The 27,773-nt window shown below is 49.2% G+C and overlaps 1 protein-coding gene across 3 annotated transcripts in view; it reads left to right on the top strand.

Moving 5' to 3' along the window:
* NPC1 (NPC intracellular cholesterol transporter 1) overlaps positions 1 to 27,773 on the top strand; it is a 50,861-nt gene that overhangs the window by 1,210 nt on the left and 21,878 nt on the right. For 2 of the 3 annotated variants that reach the window (XM_062201473.1, XM_062201474.1), the window contains exons 2-8: positions 14,560 to 14,682; positions 15,583 to 15,689; positions 17,878 to 18,053; positions 23,894 to 24,061; positions 24,610 to 24,859; positions 26,410 to 26,483; positions 26,924 to 27,294. In XM_062201473.1, the coding sequence (XP_062057457.1) occupies positions 14,560 to 14,682; positions 15,583 to 15,689; positions 17,878 to 18,053; positions 23,894 to 24,061; positions 24,610 to 24,859; positions 26,410 to 26,483; positions 26,924 to 27,294 (1,269 nt within the window). Of the gene's footprint in view, positions 1 to 14,559; positions 14,683 to 15,582; positions 15,690 to 17,877; positions 18,054 to 23,893; positions 24,062 to 24,609; positions 24,860 to 26,409; positions 26,484 to 26,872; positions 27,295 to 27,773 lie in introns of all 3 variants that reach the window. The other variant, XM_062201472.1, reaches the window with a different exon arrangement.

Genomic DNA, 27,773 nt, shown 5'->3' with positions numbered 1-27,773 from the left:
CTCAAAGCCTCGGTTTCTGTTGCAGATAAACCTGGAAGTATTGGTTCCATTAAGTAGCGTGGTAGATGAAGAGACCTTGTCACTCAGTTTAATGTACTTTAAAAGCTCAAGAGGTAGCCGTTAGGTCCCTTTGAGAAAATACAGCTCTTCATTTCCTCAGAGTTTAGATCAGGAGTAAGCAGCAGGCTTAAGTAGCTCGAACTTCTCTCTGAAATCCTTTGACCTCAAGGTAGTATCCACGGCTGATGGCCAGTGAGTGCCTCTCCTAGGACAGCTGGCATAGGTCAGAGGGTGGTTGTGAGTCTCTTGTAGAATCCTGGGGGCCCTTCAAGGTCCGAAATCCTCAGTGAAAGGCTCCTGCTGTTAGTGTCCGTATTAACTCCTTCCTGCTTGGTGGGTCGGAGCCTTGGCCTCAGGCGGATTGGGAGAGGGGTACCTGCTTTTAGACTGCACACCTAGGATAGCAGCTCATCCGGTTTTAGTCTAATCACTAATCGAGTTCTGTCGTGGGATTACAGACCATCGGAAATACATTTGGGGGGAAATTTTGCCTTTTTATAACTTTTCATATTTGTAGATGCTGAAATAACATTAATAGACTGCTTTGTTTTAAAAACGTTGTCATCCTCCAGGTATTATGTGCAATTTAGAGAAATAGTGCGTGTGCCTCTTGGCTGTAATTTTTAATAGCCTTTTTCCTGAGGGAAGAGGAACATAGTGAGAACTGAGTGGGAATTCGGCATTAGCATGACTGTTCCCAAGGAGGTCAGGAACGGGTTAAGCTTCTGGCCTGCAGTGATGAGGAATGACTACCTGAGGTTGGAGGCCAGAGGGTCATCTCTCCTGGTCTCTCCCAGCCCTGGACTGATAGGATGATCTGATGTCTTACCAACATAAGCAATCAAGGGGAGAATGGATTTTTTTATTTTGGCGAGTGGGCAGAGAGAAAGGGACTTGCTGAATAGGTCTTTGTATTCCTTCAGTGTTTGTTATGTTGTCCAGAACAAAGAATCTCTCTGGGCATGAAGACAGCATGAGCATGAGCTCTCTCTTGGGTGAGCTTTCCTCACCCTGCCCTCCTCACAGGGAGGCAGTGTCCTGCATGGTACCTTACCTATCTGGAAGCCTGGAGTAGGCCAGCTCTAATCTGATCTCAGTGGCCCTTTACCCCATAGCCCTGTGAAAGGTGTCAGCCCAGCAGCCAAACCAAACTACTTGCTGATCAGAACCTCACATGTCTTTCGGAGCTCCAATTCCCATGCTGCATTATCTGTGGCCTTGTTGTCCTGTTCCTCCCCCGCCCCCCACCAAGCTAGGATGCCCACCCTCTGAGGTTCTAAGTCTGTGTTTAAACTCCTGCAAAAGCATTTGCTGCCTGGGAAAAGACTTAAGACTTGAAAGACCTCGTTGTGGATCTTGATTCTGCTTCTTCCTGTGGGTAATCTTAGGCTGGCCGGTTAACCTCTGGAGCCTGTCTCTTCCTCTGTGTAACTGAGTTAATAGCTCTCCCTTCTTCCCAGGGCGCTTGTGAAAAGCCAGAGAAACATTTTTGCATTGAACTACCAGATTACAGGCTTATTGAGGGCAAGAACTCTATTGTATCCTTTCCGGGAAGAAATGGTCAGGACTCTAGACAGGTGTCTCTTTATAATACCAAATATTTGGACCTCAAAATGGATTTTGCAGAAGGATGTAGAGATTAGTGGCGATCAGTTTGCAACTGAGTTCTGGGTGACAGCAATGATCAACTGTGGACTGTGCTTCTGTCTGGAACATTTGCTTTGGCAATAAGACTTAAGCGGAAGAAAAAGGCTCTCTCTTGTGCAAGTGTGCTGTTGAGTTCAAGAGAAACTTTAAATTTTGTTCTTCATCTTGCTGCTGTCCCTTCCGTAGGTCACAAAAGGAACTCAAATTAATTCCATAAATATAAAGTGAGTGTTCTGGGCGCAATGTCAGATGCGAAGGTCATAAGAAAGAACCCATTCAGAAAGCAGTTCATACACTGTAAAGCGCTTTGTAAATGTTAGTAGTTACTATTCCTGTCTTGTTCACAGTGCAGGGAAGGCTGGATACATCCAAAATTGTAATACCGTGAAAGTGCTTAAGCAAGGATAAGGACAGAATGTTAAAGGGAGTCCATTTTTTGAGCCAAGCTGTGCAGGATGAATTCGTGTGTACCAGGTAGATAAGAGGAAAACTGGAGAAAACAGGCAGGGGAGTGGAGGGGTGGTGGTTACGTAATTGTTACTAAAAGCCATTCAACTGTACACTGACTTGAAAAGATCTGTGAACTATCTCAACACTGTTAGATTAGCAGGAGGGCTGTTCTAGATTACAGGAGACTAAAAATGAGAAGTTGCTACCCTGTGTTTGGGTAGTATTCCATTGCTGCCACAACCTCATCTTGTTTTAGCCCCACAGAACCTTTAAGAGACATAGGATGCTGTTTTTCCTGTTTTACAACTATGGACATTAGGGCTCAGATTTGTCCCAAGGTCACATAGATGGTCAGTGGCAGAGTAGGAGCTTGAACTACTACCACTTCCACTTTCTGTGCTCTGATTTATTCAGATTCAAAATACTACTCCCAAAGTATTTGTGTCTAGCAAGCTGGATGGAACATGGGTGTTCAGCAGATGTTCCATTTGGCCCATAAGAAATCTGCTTCGAGGCGTGTTCCTGTCTCTGATGTGGCTTCTCCCGAAAGTCAGTAGTGAATCAGGCTGTTCTCAGCCTGCCAGGCCGGCCATGACTCACTTGCCACACTCAGTGTTCTACAGGAAAAAGCCTGAGGAGTATGGGTACTGACCTGCACTGGCATGGTTTAATTCAGACTTGTGGGTTCCAGAGCTCATGCTTGTCTATTAGTCTGATCTTGAGCGAGTTGCTCAGACTGCAAGGTGAAGGTGTTACCTGGCAAGTGAAGAGCTGGGCTAGTTGAGACCCCTAACTAAAAAAAAGTATGACTTAAACACCTAGACACAGGCAATTCTGGGGCACATGCAAATTATCCTTTGTTACGTGGCTATATGCCAGGTAGGCTGTAAGATAGTTCCAGAGGGGCCAATGTGTGGCATAGTGAGTTAAGCTACCGCCTGCAGCACTGGCATTCCATATGGGCACCAGTTTGCATCCCGACTGCTCCACTTCTCATCCAGCTCCCTGCTAATGTGCCTGGGAAAGCAGCAGAGGATGGCCCACGAGGGAGACCTGAAAGAAGCCCCTGGCTTCTGGCTTTGGCCTGACTTAGCACTGGCCATTACAGCCATTTTTGGGAGTGAACCAGCAGATGGAAGGCCTCTGTCTCTCTTTCTTTCCCTTTCTCTCTGTATCTCTGCCTTTCAAATAAATAAAATAAATCTTTTTATTTATTTATTTATTTGAGAAGCAGAATTACAGACAGTGAGAGGGAGAGACAGAGGGAAAACTCTTCCATCCACTGCTTCACTCCCCAAATAGCTGCAATGGCTAGAGCTGAATCAGTCCAAAGCCAGGAGCCAGCAGCCTCTTTCGGGTCTCCCACGCAGGTGCAGGGGCCCACGGACTTGGACCATCTCCCACTGCTTTCCCAGGCCATGGCAGAGAGCTGGAAGAGGAGCAGCCGGGACTCAAATTGGTGCCCTTATGGGATGCTAGCACTCCAGGTGGAGGATTAACCTACTGCGCCACAGCACCAGCCCCATAAATCTTTTTGATACTTCCAGAGATTGCTGTTAGTCAGAAGTCAGATAAGCGCAGCCTCCACCTCAAAGTTCTTGCCATGTTCACCTGATCTGCTTCCCTGTCTAAGGAAGCATCAGGCAGCTTCATCCCTGGACAGGATTTTCCACATCATTCCCTCCACCCCCATGCTGCATTGTCCTGACCAGCGTGGCCAGCCTCTGCTCCCTGGAGAACCAGTGGAGTCACCAGCAGCCACCTCCCCTCTGTCCCTTTGAGCCCGGCGTGTTTCCTGTTTCCAGGTCCTGAAGTGAGGGACCCAGCCCAGCACACCCAATGACAGTGCTGGGCTGGGGCTGAGGACTGTCAGTGGCCTTGAGGAAGTGAGTCATTACTTGACAGCTGCCTAGAGAGATGCTTACCAAGATGGGAATGGTGGCCATTATTTCTACAAGTCTGCACGTTTGAGGAGATGGGCTGTTCATGCAGGATCATGGTGGAAGGGACAGCCCCGCCCTGAGAGATTCTGATGATAGCTTGGTGCACTGACGGGGCTGGAGTTTGAAGGACAACGCCGTTGACTGGGGGAGGTGTGGCAAAGCTGAACTTGGCGTTCAGAATCATGTCACTTACAAGCTGCGTAACCTCAGTGTCTTCTCTGAACCTTAGCTCCCTCGCCTGTAAAACACTGCTGTTCTAATCCATAGAGAAATGAAGGAAGCAGGGAGAGATCTTCTGTCTTTGTACCTGGCACATGGCTGATGGTAGGATCTGAATGTAAATTCAGCAGGATTTTTTTTTGTTGTTTTAAAGATTTATTTATTTGAAAGGCAGAGCAACAGAGAGAGAGGGACAGATAGATCTCGCATCCTCTGGTTCACTCCCCAGATGGCTGTCCTCACCATAGCTGGGCTTAGGCTGAAGCCTTGAGCCAGGAACTCCATCCTGGTCTCCCACACGGGTGCAGGGGCCCAATACTTGGACCGTCGTCTACTTCCTTCTCAGGCACATGAGCAGGGAGCTGGATGGGAAGCAGAGTGGTTGGGACAGAATGCAGCACTCTTGGCCGGCGCCGCGGCTCACTAGGCTAATCCTCCACCTTGCGGCGCCGGCACACCAGGTTCTAGTCCCGGTCGGGGCACTGATCCTGTCCCAGTTGTCCCTCTTCCAGGCCAGCTCTCTGCTGTGGCCAGGGAGTGCGGTGGAGGATGGCCCAAGTCCTTGGGTCCTGCACCCCATGGGAGACCAGGAGAAGCACCTGGCTCCTGCCATCGGAACAGCGCGGTGCGCCGGCCGCAGCGCGCCTACCGCGGCGGCCATTGGAGGGTGAACCAACGGCAAAAGGAAGACCTTTCTCTCTGTCTCTCTCTCACTGTCCACTCTGCCTGTCAAAAATTAAAAAAGGCCGGCGCCGTGGCTCAACAGGCTAATCCTCCGCCTTGCGGTGCCGGCACACCGGGTTCTAGTCCCGGTTGGGGCCCCGATCCTGTCCCGGTTGCCCCTCTTCCAGGCCAGCTCTCTGCTGTGGCCAGGGAGTGCAGTGGAGGATGGCCCAAGTCCTTGGGTCCTGCACCCCATGGGAGACCAGGAGAAGCACCTGGCTCCTGCCTTCGGAACAGCGCGGTGCGCCGGCCGCAGCGCGCTACCGCGGCGGCCATTGGAGGGTGAACCAACGGCAAAAAAGGAAGACCTTTCTCTCTGTCTCTCTCTCACTGTCCACTCTGCCTGTCAAAAAAAAAAAAAAAAAAAAAAAAAAGAATGCAGCACTCTGATGTGAAATGCTAGCGTTGCAAACAGAGACTGAACCCACTGCACCACAATCCCTGCCTCTTTGGCAGGATTCCCTACGGCAGTTAGAAAGGAGATTTGCTCCCTTGTATTCAGAGCGTCTCCACGTGATGTTCCGTGCTCAGGGAGCTCCCTGGTAAGAGTCTGGTTTCACAACATGCAGCTAAAGGGGCTTGTGGCTTTTAACCGTTCCTGAATTGGTTCTATCACTGTTGAAAGCAGCTTTCTTACCCACTCATATACCCAGTAATTAAACTTCAGAGCCTATTGTGAAACATCTACATGGTCCGACCTTGAAAAATAGAGACCAGTCTGCAACTACTCAAATTTCAGTTGAAGTCAAAAACGCCAGTACTTCTCGTTTCTGGATTTACATAATCCAGTCAGATTCCTTCAACTCTTGGTGGGCTTTCATGGTTTCTCAATCAGCATTGAATGTGATTGTATGGAATTGCAAAGTATTTTATCAGGGCTCTGCCCTTTGAGGTTTTGTAGTGTTACCAGGGAGTCCAGGCAAAAGCAAGAAATTACTCTTGCAACCTCTCCCAACATCACAACTTTGTGATTCTCATAAATGCTGCTTGATCCTAGGGCAGGAGCCAATAAACTGTGGCCTGCTCATAGCCTGTGAGTGAAGTATAATTGGGACATGCCCACACCCACTCATTTACCTGTTAGAGTTTCAGCAGCAGAGTTGAGAGTTTGCTACAGATACCTTAAGGCTCCTAAGCCTGCTGTTGAATGCTGGGTCTTCTAAGGCCCTGTCAGCGCCTGTTCTAGTGGATCAGCATGGAGCTCATGGAGTGTGAGTGACAGCAACAGATAGGGTGTAGCAGAATGCTGTGGCACGGGCATTGCTGCCTTGGTGACTGGGGCTATGGGTGCTGCTCCCAGCATGGCTCTGCTCCAATCTCAGTGCAGTGCAACCGGGGCCAGTATGCTCTTGCCCAAGGACCATGTACCAACTCAGGGAACCTGGGAGCTGGCCCTGGGTGAAAGGACTCAGAGTTCAGTGGAGGAAATGAGTCTTGGGACAGCCTTGTTGTAAGTAGAGACAATTAGAGAGGGTGTTCCAGGATGGGTGAGACTGAAACCTGCAGAGGGAACAATGGGTGGATTTGTTTTTCCCAACTTGGAGACCAGGACTGGAGTTTGGCCTTTGAGATTTGGATAAATACAGTCAAGGACAGTTAAGGTAGAGCCAACAGCCAATCTGGGGTGGGTAGTTGAGGTTTATTTGTGTGAAAAGTCACTGGGCTCGTGTATTTATTTCTGTGTACACATCTGTGTGTGTGTATTTGTAGGGAGAAATTGAAAGCTTGGAAGACCCACATCAGATAAATTAGCACTGGGACTGGGGATGGAGACATGAGAGGACTAGTTTATTCAAGAGACAGAAACAGCGCTCCCATCTGCTGGATTACTCCCCAGATGCCCAGAGTGGCTTCAACTGGGACAGAAGCCAGGAGCAGGGAACTCGATCGAGGTCTCCCAAGTGGGTGACGAGAACTCGATCACTTGAGTCATCACCACTGCCTCCCAGGGTCTGCGTTGTATTAGAAGGAAGCTGGAGTCAGGAGCTAGAGCCAGAAAGCAAACCCGGGTACTCCAATAGCAGATCCAGTGTCTGTTTTTTTAGGACTTTTTTTTTTTTAAAGATTCGTTTTACTTGAGAGGCAGAGTGACAGAAAGAGATAGAGAGAGAGAGAGAGAGAGAGAGAGATGGATCTTTTTTCTGCTGGTTTACTTCCCATATGGCCACGATGACCAGGGCTGGACTACACCAAAGCCAAGAGCCTGGAACTCCATCCAGGTCTCCCACGTGGGTGACAAGAACCCAAGCACTTGGACCATCATTTCCTACCTTTCCAGGAGCATTAGCAGGAAGCTGGATAAGAAGCAAAGCAGCTGGGATTCACATCAGCACTCCGATATGGGATGTCAGTGTTGCAGGAGTTGGCTTAACCCTCTGTGCCACAGTGCTGGCCCCAGGATGCAGGTGTCATAATTGCCAACCCAAACTCCTGTCCTGATGGAGAACTTTCAGTGTTATTTCCTGTACACCTGTAATGTGTATGTTTGTAATGGACATATATGAACTTGTAATGAAGAAAAACCCACAGTCATTTTAACATTTTAGAAATTGGTCAAGGCCGGCGCTGCGGCTCAACAGGCTAATCCTCCGCCTTGCGGCGCTGGCACACCAGGTTCTAGTCCCGGTCGGGGCACCGGATTCTGTCCCGGTTGCCCCTCTTCCAGGCCAGCTCTCTGCTGTGGCCAGGGAGTGCAGTGGAGGATGGCCCAAGTCCTTGGGCCCTGCACCCCATGGGAGACCAGGAGAAGCACCTGGCTCCTGGCTTTGGATCAGCGTGGTGTGCCGGCCACAGCCCGCCAACCGCGGCGGCCATTGGAGGGTGAACCAACGGCAAAAGGAAGACCTTTCTCTCTGTCTCTCTCTCTCACTGTCCACTCTGCCTGTCCAAAAAAAAAAAGAAATTGGTCAAGTTTTTAAAGGTTTAAGTAACGTATGCATCCTTATGGTTCAGGGCAGCTCTGTAAGACTGGCCAGTGGCCATGAGGTGAGCATGAAGAATTAGGATCCTCACTTGGACTTAGACCCTGCTGTGATTTGGAATGTGTTCCTCAAAGCTCTCCTATTTGAAACCGAATCCCCAAGGCAACACAGTTGAAAAGTGGAGCCTTGACATGGTGATTAGATCAGGAATTGGTTGATGTTCTCTGTGGGTGGGGTCGGTTTTCAGGGAGCTCCTGAAGGAACAGTGAGTTCAGCCCCTCCTGCTCTCGCACACAGGCCCTCCTGCCCCTCTGCCTTTTGTCATTGGACAATGCAATGAGAAGGCCCTTGCCAGATTTGGCCCTTGGATCTTGGACTTCCCACCCTCCAGAAACATAAGCCCAATGAATTTCTGTTCATTTTAAATTACCTGGTCCCAGGTACCCTGTAACAGCAGCATAAAATGCACTAGGACAGACTCCTTGGTACTTAAGTGGAGCTTTAACAAGACATGTAGTTTGAGACTTGGGATGTTTCACATGACCTGCAGAGCCTTAGTCCTTTATTCTGTGGGAACTTGTGGCCTCTGTTTATCCACAGCATGGTAACTAAGGACGTGCACTCTGCAGTCCTTGTCACTGGACTCACTCAAGGACATCTGGGCTCTTGGGAGTGTTTTGGTGATAAAAGACAAGGGTCCTTCAAAAAGTTCATCGAAAATGGAATTTAAAAATAATATGCATTTTTCCTTGAGCTATTTTATGAAAAAATTTTTCATGTATTTTAAAACTTTTTTAACCAAAATAAACTTACCTCTTTTTAAAAATGTCTATATGAAAGGCAGAATAACAGAGAAAGAGATCTTAATCCACTGATTCACTCTTTTTTTTTTTTTTTTGACAGGCAGAGTGGATAGTGAGAGAGAGAGACAGAGAGAAAGGTCTTCCTTTGCCGTTGGTTCACCCTCCAATGGCCGCCGCAGCCGGCGTGCTGCGGCCAGTGCACCACGCTGATCCAAAGGCAGGAGCCAGGTGCTTCTCCTGGTCTCCCATGGGGTGCAGGGCCCAAGCACTTGGGCCATCCTCCACTGCACTCCCTGGCCACAGCAGAGAGCTGGCCTGGAAGAGGGACACCCGGGACAGAATCCGGCGCCCCGACCAGGACTAGAACCCAGTGTGCCAGCACCACAGGTGGAGGATTAGCCTGTTGAGCCGCAGCGCCAGCCCCACTGATTCACTCTTCAAATGCCCACAATAGCCAGGTCTAGGCCAGGCCAAAGCCAGGGGCCAGGAACTCCATCCTGTCTCCTATGTGGATGACAGGGACCCAAACACTTGAACCATCACCTGCTGCCTTTCAGGAAGCACATGAGCAGGAAGCTGATTAAGCAGAGTAGCCAGGACTCAAACCAGGCACTCCAAAATGGGATGTGGGCACACCAATGGCAGCTTAACACACTGTGCCGTGACACCCGCCCCTGTGCTTGACTTTGACTTCCATTTTTCTGTGACCTTTTTGCAGTACCCTCAGACATGTGGCTTATAAAATTTTCATTTAACCATGTCTAGCAACGGCTGTCACATCATCTGCTATCAACACCACCATCCATCTCCAGAATTGAGGTCATGCTTTGACCCAGTGCCCTTTTTGCTGTTGTAGATCTCAAACACTGGTGGGTTTCAACCAAGGGTGATATTTCCTTTCTGTTAGGAAACAGGCACAGTTTTAGCCAGGTGGCCACATGGCCCAGCTACCTGAGCCAGGTTCCACCCCCATCCTAATGGGATTCGCTGCTCCTGCTTCCCTGCCCACCCCCGGCAAAGTTTTAAAAGGGCCTGTTCCTGAACACGTGCTCCCTTGGTTCTTCTCTCTAGCCTCCTCCTCTGGTCTCTGCCCTCTTAGTTCTTCCCTCTTGGCTCTTCTCTCTTGGCCCCTCTCTTGGCCCTTCTCTCCTGCGCTCTCTTGGCTCTCCTCTCCTCCTCTCTGCTCTCCTCTCCTCCTCTCTGCTCTATCTTCTCTCCTCACTAGCTCCTCTCCTCTGGTTCTCTCTTATACTTTCTCTCTTTTTCCTTCACCGCCCCTTCACTCCGGTCTGTTGGGTGTTCCCCAATAAACCCTTTCCCTTACTCCGGTGTTCGGTGTGTTTTGCGACGGCTAACATTAATATATAACACTCTCCCCAGTGAATAATACTGGATATGAAATTTGTCCAAGCTGTGTTCTTATGTTGTATAAAGGCAGCTTTCAGCCAAGCACTTTAGCCTAGAAATCAGGGGCTTTGTTTAAAAAGGAAGCACATAGCCTGTAGGAGCTTTGTTTGCATGGGCATGTGCACGTGCTGCTCTGACAGTCCAAGGGATCCTAAGGTACATCTGTCCTCTCTGTCCATAAAGTCCATCTACCCACTGTGCTGTGATTGGAAATCCATCGCTAGGACACCAGCTAGGCTCTGCATGGGACACAGAGAAGAGCATGGCCCTGCTCTGCCTGCTGCTGGTCCACTCAGGAGTTAACTGTCAGCACAGAGGATGAGGAAGAGCTCTGGCTTCCCAGCCAGGCCAGCTGTGGGTAGCATCTGGCTCTGCCCTGCATTAGTGTGACCCCAGGGACATCACTTTTAACCTGCCTAGCCCTGCTTCCTCATCTCTACCTTCAGTACCAGCCTCACCGATCTGTTCTAAGGACTACATGGGATCCTAGGGGATGCCAAGGAGGGTAGGGGAAGTGATGGTTGGACCCTTACGGGGAATAAAGTGTATGGTGGGAACTTGGGGAGAGAGGCAGCACTTGTGTGTGTCAGCAAGGCACTGCAGGAGAGGTGGCAGCTGGAGGGTGGCCTGAGCAGGCAGTGAGGGGAAAGGCGTGTGGGGGGAGGGAGGCTGGACCTGTATGACCAGTGCAGAAACAGGCAGGTCCTGCGTAGCAGGGGAGGAAGTTAGAGTGTTTGCTTGGCAACGTTTTGGAATGCCTGGAGCCTGTCACCGAGGCAAGGGGAAGTATGGGTGGTAGGCTTCTGAGCACCAGAAAACTCTGGAGCCAACATCAGAAAGAACCAAGTGGCAGCTGTTCGTAGGAGCTTTGCATGTCTCACTCTGGATGAGAGGGGAGAAGGCTGCAGAGGGGCCTTCCCAGGCATGGGCCGTGGATTAGCTATGGGAGGTGGGCCTGAAAATGCCTGCAGGTTTTTTTGGTTTTTGTTTTTTGTTTAGATTTTATTTGTTTGTTTAAGAGGTGGAGACAGAGAGAAAGGTCTTCCATTTACCTGTTCACTCCCCAAAGGGCCACAACGTCTGGAGCTGGGCCAATCCAATGCTGGGAGCCAAGAGCTTCTTCCAGATCTCCCATGCAGTGCAGGGGCCCAAGTACTTAGGCCATTTTCTATTGCTTTCCCAGGCCATAGCAGAGAGCTGGGTTGGAAGTGGAGTAGACAGGACTCAACCCAGAGCCCATATGGGATGCCAGTGCCACAGGCGGAGGCTTAGGCCATTACCCAACGTGGCTCCAGCCCCATGCTGTTTTAAATTCCTTTGAAAAGGCGTTGGCAATGGAGGAGGGAGGGGATCAGTCCCCTGTTGAGCACCTGAGGCTGCCGGGCAGCAGGTTGGAAGTGCAGCTTTAGAAAGGGCCCCACAAATGACATTGGAGCAGTGTTTGTGGTCAGGTGCAGGAACCAAGAAAGAGATGAGGTTGAAAATGTAGACGAGAAAGATCGGACGATGGAGGCCCCTGAGGAAGCTCATGTGAGGAAGATGAGCTCTGCCTTTTCAACTACAGCTGAAAGCGGGGAGGTGAAGGTCGAGATTTGAGGGGGACAGAGGCCTCCGGTCAGCGCAGCTGTGAGAGAGTGAGTGCTTGGCCTTGTTCAAGGCGAAGGCCGAGGAGCGTGCAATGCTGGAGGGATGACCCCAGTTATGCAGCTAGATTTTTTGCAGTCTGTTTCTGGAGCCAGGATGCCCTGGTTTGAGTCCTGGCTTTGTTGTTGCTTGTGTGCCCTTAAACAAGTTTTTTAGCCTTTTCAGTGCATCTATTTCCACATCTCTAAAATGGGTGTAATAGTAGCACTCCTTTAAACTGTTGGATTATTTGAATTGGTGTCTAAAGAGCATTTAGAAGGGCGCCTGGCACACAGCGAGTGCCTTCTAAGTTCTTTTGGATCCCCCTCACCTCCAGCCCTCCTAGCTCCAGTTGCTGCTGCTTTAGGCAGGACGACTTTTGGGGAAGCAAACCCAGGAGCCATGGTTCAAGCCCATTTCCTGGACCCAAGGGGGCCTCGGTCAGGTTTTTTATTTTCTTCAAGTCTCTGGAGCCTCTGTGTTGAGGTGCCACAGTTGGAAGGCATTAGCAATAATCACTTAGATTTGACTGTATTGTGTCTTACACTTACTCTGTGTACTTCTGTATTCCCTGGCTTGATCCTCACACCAAACCTGTGAGCTGAGCAGAGGACGCCTGCTCAGCCTGGGTCAGTAACCAGCTGCAGGTGCACCAGGGCTCACCAAGCACATTACCGTGAGCCTTGTGAATTCTTAGGACCAGAACTGAGGACACCTGGCCACCCTCCGTGCATTCCCCTCTCCCACCAGATGGGTGGAAACAAGCATTTTGCTTAGGAATACATTTTGGCATAAATTCGAAAGGATGATCTTTGTGAAAAGGAACCTAACCAGCCCCGGGTCATCTCTTTTTGCCTCCATTACACCGAGTGCTGAGCCAGGGGGTGTAGGTTGCAGACATCCATCCTGGGTGTCATGCCAGGACTGTGGCTTCTTCACTGGGTTTCTGTGGTTTAGTGACATCTGAGGAAGGCCACGGGCTTGCACTGGGCCCGCGCAGTGTGGATTTGGATCACAGTAACCAAGCTTCGGTTGGTTGCAGGACGCCCTCCAGCCAGCTGACTGACTAGCCTGTAAACCTGTGGCTGCTGCTGGCTTCAGCTGTAGCAATTCTCTTGTTTATGCTTCGCTTCTGTTCTTCTAGAAATGCTGTGTGATATGCACATAGAGTTCCAGGAACTTGCTCTGTTTTTGGGAGGTGCCTGTTTCATGAACCATTTTTATTTTGCTCAAGTGAACTTCACTCAGTTTAATTGTCTAAAGCATTTTCCTTCCAACGCTGGTGCTCCTGCTCCTGTGACTGGCCAGAGTGCCTGGGAGGTGAGACCTCTTGGCCTTGCCCTTCAGTCAAGAGTTCTTGTATTACACATAAACACTAGCAGTTTCTTCCATCTCTGTACCCAGCTTTTTCCTTTCTGAAATTGAGTTAGAGGATTCCAGAACTGGAATATTTTCCTTAGAATGGCTGGGTTTATGGGAATAATATTTAGGATTCTCTTTACATAAAAACAGTGGTGGAATTTTATAACTTCTTGCCCAAGGAATGGTATGAGTGTTCGTTGAAGGCTGCCACTTCCTCGTTTGTAGAATTTCGCTCCCTTGTGGCTTACAGATAGGATTTTTATTGAGTCAAGAGGTTGAGCAGCCTTATTGTTATTTTAGTCTCTCTGAAGGATGAATCTGGAGCCAAGTTACACTGGCTGTTTGGATTCCTCCCTGCCTGCCCCTGTCCAGGCACACCCCAGATCCTGCCTGTTTTCTCCCTCATGTGTTGGGGCTTCCCCAACTGTTATGGAGTGTGACTCTTGATGCTGGGCACCAATACAGCCTGACGTGGCTCATGCATATGCATGGGTCATGTGTCATTGGAACTGGAGAGAATTCAGGCTGTTGCTCTGTTCAGATTTTTGTTTTCTTTTAATGGCTTTTCCTCCAGGTACCTTGGGAGTCATGGTTGCTTCTTGATCCCTTCTGTGTCCCAGGGGACAGACAGCACAAGCCCATGGCCCTGGCTAACTCGGGCCTGCCTGGCTGGCTGAGTTGGCTGTGGCACAGAGGATCGGGTTGCCCTGGGCTGTACCCGTTGGAGGATGCTGGCTTGATGATTCACGTGGAACCCTCCCTCTTCTGAGCTTTCTGAGAGCCTCATGACTCTCACATGGGCAGCGTGAGTGGCTCTTGAGCAATCTACATATTTCCCTCAAGATGGCTTAGGTGAATTTCCCTAAAATTAGCCCTTTGCTTGTTTGCTCCTTAGATCTTAGGGACAAGGTGTGTTTATTCTTCCTTCTCCTTGTGTGGGGTGACTGATGTTGTGTGGTTTTGTTCTTCCCATTACAGTGTACCAATATGAATTAACCTATGTATGGAAATAGTCTTTCATTGTTTAGAGCTTAAAGAGTTCCTCATGCAGATGTGCAAAATCTCATGCATTATCTTTCTTTCCTCGATATTGGTTCTTAGCGATTCTTACACAGAACTGAAGCTGCCTCTTAGCAACAAATAAACAGGTAGGAAGTAGAAAACGTGTAAACTAAGTAATTTCCATTACCTGCTTCACCAACTTGACAGATCCACTTAGGCGTTGGTGTATCTCCAGAGTTTTCAAAGTGTTAAACTAACGTGCACCCCTCGCTGTTAGTTCATTTTGCTGATAATGTTGGAAGAGTTCTGCAGTGTTGCCTGAGGGGCTGCGTTTTGTGGTTGACATTCGCTTCCCCCTCGACCCCTGGTGACGCCGGGTCCCACGTTGACTTTCTGTAGGTGCTTCCCCAGTCCTGTGTTTGGTATGGAGAGTGTGGCATTGCCTCCGGAGACAAGAGATACAACTGCCAATATTCTGGCCCGCCAAAACCGTTGCCCAAGGATGGCTACGACTTAATACAGGTAAGGTCATTCTCCTGGGTGCTGGGCACACAAGTTGCTCTTTTTCAGATCCTCAGTAAACATGTCGTTGTGCAGGGGAGCCGGATGGGCTGCAGTCTTAGCCCAGACTCTCACCTGTAGCACCTGGTGGCAGAGGAGGGGAGTCCAGAGGCTTCATTCTTCAGGGGCAGACTTCCACGCCTCACACAGTTTCCCCTTGGCGGGTTACTATTTAGAGACTGAGGCTGCGAGCGCCAGGGTTGCTCTTCGCAGCTTCTGCAAAATCTGTCAGAAGCTTGCTTTTTTTCGTTCCTGGGTTTCAGCGATTGGATGGAGTCCGCTGCTGGGTGGCTGAGATCTTCCTCTTCCCCTGTTCCTTTTAGTGCGTGCTGCGTGTGCCCCGAAAGCCTGTGGCTTTGGGCTGCTGGCAGCATTGTGTCGGCATTGTGCCATTCTCACGTAGCAGACACACAGGAACCCAGGGAAAAGACTAGAAAAACAAGAGGGGAAAGACTGATTTTAGAGGCCTCAGTAATCTAAAATCAAGGTCACATGACAACAGAAGCTCTGCCACTCACCCTCCGCCTCTGTCAGAATCATTGGGTGCTTTGGCTTCCCTCGGAGTGACTCATGGAAATGGGAAATAGTGAGAGTTGAACTTCAACCTGAGAAGACGTGAAAGGTTTCTCAAGGGGATTCAGTAAGCTTCCAAATAAGAAGATTAGAAAGGGTTCTACTTATAAAACTCTGTGCATAGTAAATGACAGCCTTTTAAAAGAATTCTGCAAGAATTTCGCCCATACATGCCTTGCCCCGGCATCCTAAGAAGAACCCCGTGAATGAGGTTGTCTCTGTGGCTTGAGAAGCATTGCTGTATTCTCAGCTGTGCCACACTGATATCCCTGCTCTCTCTTCCCAAAGGAACTCTGTCCAGGATTTTTCTTTGACAACGTCAGCCTCTGTTGTGATGTGCAGCAGCTTCAAACACTGAAAGACAACCTGCAGCTGCCGCTACAGTTTCTGTCCAGGTAGGGTGACTACCAGGCAAACAGAACCCGTGGGTTCCAGGTACTTGTTAACCAGTAGTGTTCTCATCGCCTTTCAAAAGTCAGTTTGTTTTAAGAAAGCATTCTATGTCTTGTCAGAAATAAAGAGGAAGTAATAGTGATCAGACGTGCTTCTCTTCTTAGTTGCCTTCAGAGTTGGCACTTGCCTTCCTCTGCACCCCGCAGGGCGCCCTGTGGGCCACCTCCTTTCAGAGAGAGCTCCCATGTGCTGTGGAAGGAGAGGATCCTGGCGGGTTCTACTCAGGTGCCCGGCCTGAGACCCTCAACTCTGCAGTCCTCTTGTCGTCCCCTCCCTTCCTCTTCCTTGCATGTCACTCCTGTCCCTTCGTGCAGTGAAACCTCATGCTAGGGTCACGTCCCCAGTAGAGCAGGCATTGGCTGGCTCAACTTGTTCTGGTATAGTTGGCTGGTTTTGTCAAAGGTTGTCCCCTTTCCAGTCTGCTACCTGTGACCCAGGCCCGTGAAAAGAAGGTGCGTTAACAGCCATCCTTCTCAAGGCCTACTAGGCTGCTCTCAGTGGCGTTCCTTAGAACAGCAGACTGTAGTATCTCCCTAAACTTTCAGACTTCAGCTCACATGGGGAGCAAATACAGAGAAGGGAAAATGCAGAAAAACCAGATACTGCAGGTGACAGGGCGCAGACCGCTCCCGGGGAGGCAGGCCTGCTGCTTACCCAGAGTTGACAGTACAGGGTGCAGGCCATCACTAAGTTCAGAGTGACATGGAATAACATAATAGATACAGTGTTGAGACCCTGATAAGGACACTGCGTCCTGTGGACAGCTGGAGGATTTTGACAGAACCAGACTGGAGCCTCCGTCACTCGATCAAAAGGCACTTACTTAGCATCCGTTCTGGGTGGGCCGTCACGGACAGAGGAACCAAAGGTTTATTTGTAATAGCAGAAAAAGAACCTGATAGGGAATATTATACAGGTAACCAAATGGATGGTTATGGAGACTAAAGGTAGCAACCTGGAAGGAGGCTTGTGACTCACAGAGGATGGGAGGAAGCTGCCCACAAGAGTGGCCTTGACCCGGTATTGTCATTGCCATTCCTGGGTTTGTCTCAGAGAAGCGCAGGTGTCTTGAAAGACAGGCTGTTCGGCTCTTGCCTTCACTAGAGCAGAGGCTCTCAACACCAGGCATGCCTTCCTCATCCTGTGCCTGGTCACCGGGACTGGATCAGAGTGGAAAGTAATCTCGGTTATGTCCCAAGGATGCAAGTCCAATGAAGCGACGGCAGCAGTGGACCAAAGGCAGGGGAGGGCTCTTACTGTACACAAGTCAACAATAGGAGCTTAAACTTTGAACCCGAGGGACAGCAGATAGCTTTTCTCAGGAAAACCCATGTGCTTCTGGAACATCTGTTGCCAGAGATTAGCTTTCCAAGTCCCTAGTAGGGGGCAGGTGGTTAGCCCGGTGGTTGGGACACCCGCTTCCCATTTCGCAGCACCTGGATTTGAGTCCAGCTTCCATCTCCCAACTCCAAATTCCTGCCAGTGCAGACCCTGGGAAGCAGCACCGATGGCTTAAATTATTGGGTTCCTGCCACCCACGGCTGGGAGACCTGGACTGAGTTCCCAGTTCCTGGCTCTGGCACAGCCAGCCCTGATTATTGCGGGTGTTTGCTGAGTAAACCAACAGCTGGGAGCTTTCTTAGTCTGTGTCTCTCTCTACCTCTCCAAGAAAGCAAAAATAGAAAGGGGGAAAAAGCCAGAGAAATCTTCTGTTTTAGGAGGGCCTTGCCATTATCTGGGGCTTGGAAGAAGACCCTTCAATTTGAGGTTATGAAATAAAAAGTCTAGTGTGCTTCTTGTTTTTTCTTTTCTTCTTAGAATTGTCACTGTGGTGCTCCTAAAAGAGATTTTAGCTCTAGGGCAAAGCAAGCATGTCTCTGAATTAGAAAGTGCAGAATTCAGAAAAGCATCTTGCTTTTTTTGAAATCACATCTGGACAGAATAAAGGTAGTAATTAGGGAAGATTTTTAAGCTGTGTATTTGAGCATGAGATTTTAAGGTTAGAATTCCTGGGTTTGATATGCGCTCATGGTAATTCATTTGTCATTTCAATGAATTTTAAATATTCTTTGTTCTAAGTTGTTTTTTCACTGGCCCCATTATACAGAATATAATTTAACTTTTCTTTAGATGTCCATCCTGTTTCTATAACCTAATGAACCTGTTTTGTGAGCTGACATGCAGCCCTCGGCAGAGTCAGTTTCTGAATGTTACAGCCACTGAAGAGTATGTTGATCCTGCTACGAACCAGACAAGAACAAACGTAAAGGAATTACAGTACTACATTGGACAGAGGTTCGCCGATGGTAAGCAAGCTGGCACCAGGCTAGTGGATCAAGTTTGTTTAAATCACAATACTCAGTTCCCTTGCCAGTGAAATGCGAGTTGTTGCTTGGCTAGCGCTCTGGGACTAGAGCTACAAACAGTGTAGCAGTTTCTAAAGTGTTTGCTTCAATCCCTCCCTGACTTTAAGTTCTTGCATAGAGAATGTCAGTCCAAGTTTACTTCTGTACCTTTTAACAACCTTTGGGACTTCGGTTCTAGTGAATGTCAGTGGTATGCCCTTATGAATCTCTGTAAGGTCAGGGAGACAGGAGGCAAGATAGAACTAGCTGACACTGGAGAGGGAGAGAGGCTTGGAAACATCACCTCTCTCTAAGGGAAAGGAAGCACCGCAGAGGGGACATGACCGCCCCCCCCCCAACAACAACAACTAGAAAACACAGGACAGTGTAAAAGAGACCCTCTGTTACAAACAAGAGAAAAGACTCCTGAAAAAATAGAATGCGCCACAGAAAGAATGAGTGATTCAGAAACAGAACCAACTGGAACTGTGACTGAGAAATAGCCATTGGTAGACAGCAGATTAGACACAGCCAGACAAAACAAAGTGTCCAAGAGCAATCTACAAAATAACAGAATTAAGAATTCAGCAAAGTTATTAGAGCAACAGTGGCTAATTGCAATGACCAATTAAAAATACAACAGAAAAATCCCATAGGGAAAAGATCTCATTGGCAAAAGCATAAAAAAGAAAGGTCCCTTGGAATCAGTCTTGCAAAAGGTGTGACGTAAAAGCCACCCTGCATGGTTGGAAATGAGATCTGTCCAAAACAGAACCGTGCATCTGTGGAAAGTTGATAGATGAGAGGTGTGTGGTTACAAATGGAGGGAAAGTTGGGGCTGGCTGATAAACAGGGTGAGAAAATGGGTTATATTCATCTAATTTTTATTTGTACATATTCTAAAAAACTATAGTTTAAAAACCTTAATCTTGGAAATGTTACAAGCAAATACAAAATGTCTTAATGTACCATTAACGTAAGGAAGGATTTCGTAACAAGAGAAGAAAAGCAGAAATCGGAAATGAAAATTCACAAACGTAGACAGTATCTGGAGCATTCAACGAAACACAGCTGTTGACACAGGGACGCACCATTCCTCACATTATTACCTTGGCACAAATTAAGAAGCTGGTCAATTCCAATCATTAGTGAGAATGTAGAACAATAGGAATGCTAATATATGGTACCCCTGGCAACCATAACTGGGCGCAAGTGTTTGAAAACTAACTTTGCATACCTCATAAAGTTGAAGGTAAATACACTTTCACCTCAGCAATTCCTCTTTGGAAGCTCTCTGCCTGGGAGAGGCTCTTGGTGCATTTATAAAGGGAGATCCACATGGGAATATCCACTGAAGCACTGTTGTCATTGTGAAAACTTGGAGACATCCCAAAAATGAGAAGACAAGTCACAGACTGGGAGAAAACACTTGGAAAAAAACAGTTGATTACAGAGTGTTACCTAAAATATACAACAGACTCTGAAACCTCAGCAATAAGAGAGCAAACAACTTTGTTGAAAAATGGGTAAAAAACCTGAACGGAAATTTCACCAAAAATGACATACAGATGGTAAATAAGTATATGACAAGATGCTCAGGCCAGCGTTTTTTTGTTGTGGTGGTGGTTGTTGTTTTTAAAGATTTATTTATCTGAAAGACAGAGTTACAGAGAGAGGTAGAGACAGAGAGAGAGGTCTTCCATCTGCTGGTTCATTCCCTAGATGGCCACAACGGCCAGAGCTAAGCCAAACCAAAGCCAGGAGCCAGGAGCTTCTTCCGGGTCTCCCACGTGGGTGCAGGGGGCCAAGCACTTGGGTCATCTTCTACTGCTTTCCCAGGCCATAGCAGAGAACTGGATCAGAAGAAGAGCAGCTGCGACTCGAACTGGTGCCCATATGGGATACCCAGCGCTTCAGGCCAGGGCTTTAACCCACTGCGCCACAGCGCCCACCCCAAGGCCAGTGTTTTGACGTAGCAGGGGGAGCCACTGCCTGTGACACCCACATCCCATGTGGGAGCCGGTTCATTTCCTGGCTCCTCCACTTCTGATTCAGCTCCCTGATGATGGCCTGGGAAGGGCTGCAGAAGATGGCCTAGATATTTGGGCCTCAGCCACCCACGTAGGAGACCCAGATGGGGCTCCTGGCTCCTGGCTCCTGGCTTTGGCCAAGCCTGGCCAAGCCCAAGCCTCTGTGGCCATCTGAGGAGTGAACCAGGGGTTAGAGGTTACCCCCACCCTCTGCTTTTCCGTCTCCCTCTCCCTCTCTCCCTGTAACTCTGACTTTCAGGAAAAATAGATGGCCCTTTAAAAAAAGAAAGAAAGAAAGAAAGCTCAACATATGTCACTAGGCAATTGAAAGTGAAAATAATGTGATAAACGGTGTACCTCTTAGAATGACCAAAACCCAAAATGCTGACAGGGGTGCAGAGCAAGAGGAACTTTCATTCGTTGCTGGTGGGAATGCAAAACGCTGCAGCCACTTTGGAAGTCATTTTGACAGTTTCTTATAAAACTGGACATACTTTTTTTTTTTTTTTTCTTTTTTGACAGGCAGAGTGGACAGTGAGAGAGAGAGACAGAGAGAAAGGTCTTCCTTTCTTCCGTTGGTTCACCCTCCGCAAAGGCCGCTGCGGCCGGTGCACCATGCTGATCCGAAGCCAGGAGCCAGGTGCTTCTCCTGGTCTCCCATGCGGGTGCAGGGCCCAAGCACTTGGGCCCTCCTCCACTGCACTCCCTGGCCACAGCAGAGAGCTGGTCTGGAAGAGGGGCAACCAGGACAGAATCCGGCACCCTGACCGGGACTAGAACCTGGGGTGCCGGCGCCGCAGGCGGAGGATTAGCCTAGTGAGCCGCGGCGCCGGCCAAAACTGGACATACTTTTAAATGATCCAGGGATCTGCTTCTTGGTATTTACCCAAATGAATTGAATACATGTCCACATGAAAACCTGAAATACTTCACACCGTATACAAAAGTCAATTCAAAGTGGATCGAAGGGCATAGGCATTTAGCACAGCAGTTAAGACGCCACTTGTCATGCCCACATCCCATATCAAAGTGCCTTGGTTTAAGTCCTGCCTCTGCTTCCATTCCATCTCCCTGCTACTGGGCACCCTAAGGGACACCAGATAATGGCTCAAGTATTTGGGTTCCCTCTGCCACCCACATGAGAGATCTAAATTAAGTTCTGGGCTCCTGGCTTCAGCCTGGCCCAGCCGTGGCTGTTGGGGAGTGAACCAGCAGGTAGAAAATCTCTCTCTGCTTGTTTCTGTCTCTCTCTGCCTTTCAAATAATATGAAAATATTTTTTTAAATAGATCAAGGACCTAAATATAAGGGTAAAAACTAGAGGCCAGCATTGCAGTATTACAAGTAAAGCTGCCACCTGTGATGTTGGCATCCCATATAGGTACTGGTTCGAGCCGCAGCTGGTCCACTTCCAGTCCAGCTCCCTGCTAATGGCCTGGGAAAGCAGTGGAAGATGGCCTAAGTGCTTAGGCCGCTGCACCCACATGGGAGACCCGGAAGAAGCTCCTGGCTCCTGGCTTTGGACTGGCCCAGCCTCGGCCATTGTGGCTATTTGGGGAGTGAACCGAGGGATGGATGGAAGATCCCTCTCTATCTGTAATTGACTTTCAAAATAAATAAATCTTTAAAAAATAAAAGAAAGACCTAAAACTATAAAAGACTTACAAGAAACCACAGGGGAAAGTTTATGAATTCTAATTTGGCAGTGGATGTTTAGATATGAAAACAAAAGCATGAGCAACAAAATGTAAACTGAACTTCATTAAAATAATAATTTTTAAAAAGGCTTGGGGCAGGCTTTGTGGTGCAGCAGCTTAAGCTGCTGCTTGGGATGCCCACATAAAGAAAAGCCATAAAAGAGTAGAGGTGCCAGTGTTGTGGCACAGCAGGTTAAGCCACTGTTTTCAAAGCCTGCATACTATACTGAAGTGCAGGTTCAAGTCCCGGCTGCTCTGCTTCCAATCCAGCTTCCTGCTAATGCACCTGAACAGCAGCAAATGATGACCCATGTACCTGGGCTCCTGCCACCAAGATGGGAGATTTGGGTGGAGTTCCTGGCTCCTCCCTTCAGCCTAGCTCTGGCCTGGCTACTGGGGCCATTTGAGGAGTAAATCAGCAGATAGAAGACCTCTCTGAGTCTCTGCCTCTCTCTGTTGCTCTATCTTTCAAATAAATAGATAGGTAAGTATCTTATTGGGAAAAAATAGGGGCACACGGATACATGCCACAGCAGGGATGAACCTTGAAGACATGGTATTGAGTGAAAGAAGCCAGCCACTGAGGCCATATGTTGTGAATCCATTTAGATGAAATGCTCCAAATAGAGAAGTTGTGAAGTCAGAGAGATGAGTGGTGGCTAGGGCTTGGGGAGACGGGACAGTAGGGGTGATGGCTAAGGAGTACAGGGTTTCTCCTTGAGGTGCTGCAGATGTCCTAAAATTTCATATTCACATATTGCACACTCACAGACACATGGTGATGGTCATGTTTATTTATGAATATTTTAAAGTCCACTAAACTGTATACTTTAAGTGGTTGAGTTGTGGGTAAATTACAGCTCAGAAATATTTTATGAAAAAAATCTATACTCAAGTATAGCTTAGAAAAAATACGATGAGAGGCCGGCGCTTTGGCTCACTTGGTTTATCCTCTGCCTGTGGCACCGGCATCCCATATGAGCACCGGATTCTGTCCCTGTTGCTCCTTTTCCAGGCCAGCTCTCTGCTGTGGCCCGGGAAGGCAGTGGAGGATGGCCCAAGTGCTTGGGCCCTGGACCCGCATGGGAGACCAGGAGGAAGCACCTGGCTCCTGGCTTCGATCAGCACAGCGCTGGCTGTAGCAGCCATTTGGGGAGTGAACCAATGGAAGGAAGACCTGTCTGTCTCTCTCTTTCACTGTCTGTGACTCTACCTGTCAAATAAAAAAATTTTTAAAAAAAGAAAACATACGATGAAACATCAAAGATAAATATTATGGGAGATAGAAAACACATGAATCGCGTGACAAGAATGACAGTTGGAGATTTTCTGACCAGCCGTGACCCAGGGCAGAAGGCAGTAGAATAATACAGAATTCTGTGGTAGCGACTATCTCTCCAGCCAAGCTGCCTTTCAGGAGGGCAGGCAGAACACAGATAATGGGGGAGTGTCCCCTTGAAGTTTAGGGAAAAAGGTCCTGGGCAGTCGCTTGCAAGCAGGGCCGAATGCGTGAAGACTGACGGGACAAGGACCAGCTCCCGCTGCTCCCTCACGTGTCTGCGTCACTGCCGTTATCCCAACGTGGGTCGTCATCTGTGTTACTGCAGTAAACCACAAAGAGAACACTGTTGGCTTCACTCACACGTGACCTCTGCCCTACAGCCAGTTTCCCTGTAAGCCCCATGCTTCCCCAGCTGTGTAGTCACACTGCCCAGAGTGGCCCTCGGTTCTGACGGCTGCTTCCTGAGTCTCTGTGCGCTGGGCGCAGACATCCGGAGCTGCTGTGCCAGCCGTGTGGGGTGATGAAAGCCTTCCCCCCTGCCTGTCTGGTTTTTACGTCTAAGTTGCGGATTTGAGACCTGGCCTGACCCGTGGTTCACAGGGTGACGAGCCAGCCCAGACGGAAGCCCCCCTCCTCCCATAGAGCTCACTGCCCTCTGCATGGTGGCTGTGCCTGTGGAGTTCCCTGTGCTGGTCCAGGGGCATTTTTGAAAGGGCTTGCCCAGTAAGTTAAAGAGGCATCTGAACCTAGACAGACGTTGTCTCCATCTCATGCCCTGGGCCTCCTCTCCTAGCCATGTACAACGCCTGCCGGGACGTGGAGGCCCCCTCCAGTAATGACAAAGCCCTGGGCCTGCTGTGTGGGAAGGACGCCAACGCCTGCAATGCCACCAACTGGATCGAGTACATGTTCGACAAGAACAATGGACAGGCACCCTTTACCATCACTCCCATCTTCTCAGGTAGGCGTAACCACTGCCCAGTTAGCCGAGTCTGTGTTTTGAAGCCAAGGCATCATAATCTGCAGTGGGAGGGTGAATCCAGATAACTGGGTCCTTGGCTTTCTCTCTCTTGAGAGAGGTAACTAAGCAGGGCTGAGAGTGGGGAGGGAGGAAGAATTGTCTTTAGGGATTGCTATGTAATTGAAAGAATAATATGAGGGGTGTATATTTTATTTTACTGATTTATGTTTAAGACTGAAACCTGTTAGAGGTCTTTTTCAGATCTCTGTGATAATACCAGCCTTGCTCCTTAGAGTGGAGGTGAGACAAGACGGATGGTTTACTTTGGCATGTAGTATATTTGGGGTCTACTTTGGCATGTAGTATACTTGGATATCAGTGACAAATAGGGTGAGCTGGAAAACCCAACTTGATAACCAGAAGCCTCCAGTCCTCTCTCTCCTACTTCTGCCCTGTGTTTCAGAGTGCTTATTGTTGGGCTTTAGTGTAATTTAACACAAAGGTTGTAATGCATTCTATTGAGCTCTTCTCTCAATTCCTCCCTGTAGATCTCCCAGCCCATGGGATGGAGCCCATGAATAATGCCACCAAAGGCTGCAACGAGGCTGTAGATGAGGTCACGGGGCCCTGCAGCTGCCAGGACTGTTCCGTCGTTTGCGGTCCTAAGCCCCAGCCCCCGCCACCTCCCATACCCTGGAGAATCTTTGGCTTGGACGCCATGTATGTCATCATGTGGATCACCTACATGGCGTTTCTGTTTGTGTTTTTTGGAACGTTTTTTGCAGTGTGGTGCTACAGGTAAGCAGTCCTATTTGTCCAGGGCAAAAGAGCAAAATTACCCAAATGGCACTTTGAGATTTCCCTTGGCAGACTGTTGGTTAGTTAGAACAAGAAATGAGTACCTCGATGAATGCCATTCTGTGGATCGTGTGTGCCCTGCAGCTAGTAGACAATGGAGCCTTGTGCAGACTTAAACACTTGAAATTAGTGTGACTTTAAGAACTGCGCATTAACTACCCATTCTTTGGAAAGTCAAATCTCAGTGAATGTAGTACTCTGGTCCTTTTAGGTACTTGCATTTGCTTTAAGACAGTAGGTGTTTGTTTGTTTGTTTGCTTTTAACTTTTGAAATCTTAGATTTACCAAGAAGTTGCAAATGATGATTTACGTGTCTATCCTTAGCTAACCTCCTCTAAGGTAACATTGTACAGCACTCGTAGTATAATCATGAAAACCATGAAGATAACATTGGTGTGATGCTACTTGTTAAAGTACAAGCTTCATTCACGTGGCACCAGGTTTCCCTCGGATGCCTTTTTTCTGTTTCGGGGTCCCATGTATATTCACTTTGGGGTTCGTTGGTCTCCCCCAGCCTGTGACAGTCCCTCAGTGCCTTTCTTCTGTGGCCATGCCACTCCTGATTGTGTAGCGTGTCCTTCAGCTTGGCTTCCTCTGATGTTTTGGCAAGAGTGTCACAGGTGTGCCGCTGTCTCTTTCTCGGCGCATCACTCCACGGGTGCTTGGTGGCAGGATGTGTCCTCCCTGGTAGCGGTTCCCTGGGTCACGTGGTCCGGGGAGCGTCCGCTGTGATGTTGCTGGTTTTCCCTTGGTAACTGGAAGTCTTTCCAGGGGAGGTGCTCTGAGACTGTGCTTGTCCTTCATTGCTCCTCACATCGTCACCCACTGATTCCAGCGTCATCGGCAGCCCCCATCTGCGACAGTCTCCACTGTGGCATCGGCCGCGTGGTGACGTTGGGTTTTCCCCATTCGCTGTGTATTACTAACCGTACCGAGGGCTCCCCCTTCCTCCTCCCTCTGGCATTTGCTCTGTTATTTATATCAGGGACTTGTTATTTATTCGGTGGGGTCTTGTCCGATACTGGCATTTGTTTTGTCGCTCAAGCGTTTCCGGTTTGGGCCACTCGGAGTCCTTCCGGTTGGCTCCTGTGTCTCCTCCATGCTCAGCCCAGGCTCACCCTGGGATCAGGCTTGTGGGTGAGAAACCAGACTTCCTTCCATGGCGAGTGCTGTTAGAATGCAAGAAGTCGGCCCGTCGGGGGCCTGTTGCTGCTGGCGAGGCCAGTGTGTTTTAAAGGACCTAAACGTTTCCAATGTCTGTGGGGGCCACAAAGGGAAATCATCTTTTACGAATTTTTAAAAATACTTTCTTAAATTTCCTCCTGAGACTGGTGATCAGAGAGACGCAGAGCAAGGAGGCTTAGGGGGGACGAAGGCTACGGGTGGAGAGGAGAAAGACTTGCCGAGAGCAGGCTGTTGATGGAACCATCAGCGTGACAGCCTCACTGTGCAGAAGCCCGCTAATGTCCGCGTTTGCTTTTATTTTTCAGAAAGCGGTACTTTGTTTCTGAGTACACTCCCATTGATAGCAACATAGCTTTCTCTGTTAACGCCAGTGACAAAGGTAGGCGTGCTCGTGCGTACGCTAAGGTGGTGTTGGCCTGCGAACTTCAGTTACTCAGCCAGTTCTGGGGGAGGTGGGGCCGAGGGCAGCCCTGATGGAGGCACAGGCGGCTCTTCGCCTTTGCGGCACAGATCAGAACCGAGTACTTAACAGTAGCCGGGAGGTAACTACGGATGAGGACAGGAGCCACGATGGCGCTAGTGTAGAAGGAGTAGCAGGCTGGGGAGGGACAGGTGGCAGACAGCTTGGCCTCTCCGAGGCTCCCATGTGGCTTCCTTGAGCAGATCCCTAGCCGGGGGGTGGGTGGGGGGATACCTGTGCATAGCCACAGACGGGCTCGGTTCCTGGCACGTGCCTCTAGCTAATGCTTTCCCTGTTCCGACTTTCAGGAATGGCTTGGCTCTTAACCTCCACCCTCCCTTCCTCTCCCGCCCTTCCAGGGGAGGCGTCCTGCTGCGACCTGCTGGGGGCAGCATTTGAGGGCTGTCTGAGGCGACTCTTCACTCGCTGGGGATCCTTCTGTGTCCGAAACCCCGGCTGCGTCATCTTCTTCTCGCTCGTTTTCATCGCCGCGTGTTCTTCAGGCCTGGTGTATGTCCGGGTCACCACCAACCCCGTCGACCTGTGGTCAGCGCCCAGCAGCCAGGCCCGCCTGGACAAAGAGTACTTTGACGCGCACTTTGGGCCTTTCTTCCGGACCGAGCAGCTCATCATCCGAGCCCCCCACACCAACAAGCACACCTACCAGCCGTACCCCTCGGGTGCTGACGTGCCCTTTGGACCACCGCTCGACAAACAGATTTTGCACCAGGTAACCTGCTGTGCACAAAAATAAGTCAGCCTGGGGGACCTGGGGTTTGTTGACCAGTTCTACTTAATGTGGATTTGGGGCTGAATGTTGAAGTATAAAATGTAACATTAAAGGGGTGCTTTGACCTTGCTTTTCAAGAAAGTGAGTGATAGGTGTTGACCTTGAAAAATGTGCTGTGGCCCTCCTCGTGTTGGCTCCAGGCAGCAGGTCTTGCCTTGTCCTTGAAAGTGCGCTGGGCATAAGAGGAGTCACGCGTCGGTACTCTGTTGGAGCAGGGTGTAGTAATGAGAAATTCACGTTAGGAATTTGTGGATTGTTTTCCCAGATAGCTGAAAGTAATGTGTGAGGACTCGAAGGAAGGATGCCTTTCGCGCTATCCTGGGGACTGGGAAGGGAGCCAGGGGATCGCTCCGATCCACCTCGCAGGTGACCCGAGCCCAGGCTCCCAGCCTGAGTTTCTGACGAGATCCAAGTGTGTC

Source organism: Lepus europaeus, chromosome 9 (assembly GCF_033115175.1).
Source record: "Lepus europaeus isolate LE1 chromosome 9, mLepTim1.pri, whole genome shotgun sequence".
Taxonomy (NCBI): Eukaryota; Metazoa; Chordata; class Mammalia; order Lagomorpha; family Leporidae; genus Lepus; species Lepus europaeus.
The sequence above is the reverse complement of the archived record's forward strand: the minus strand, read 5'-3'. Positions and strand labels throughout refer to the sequence as shown.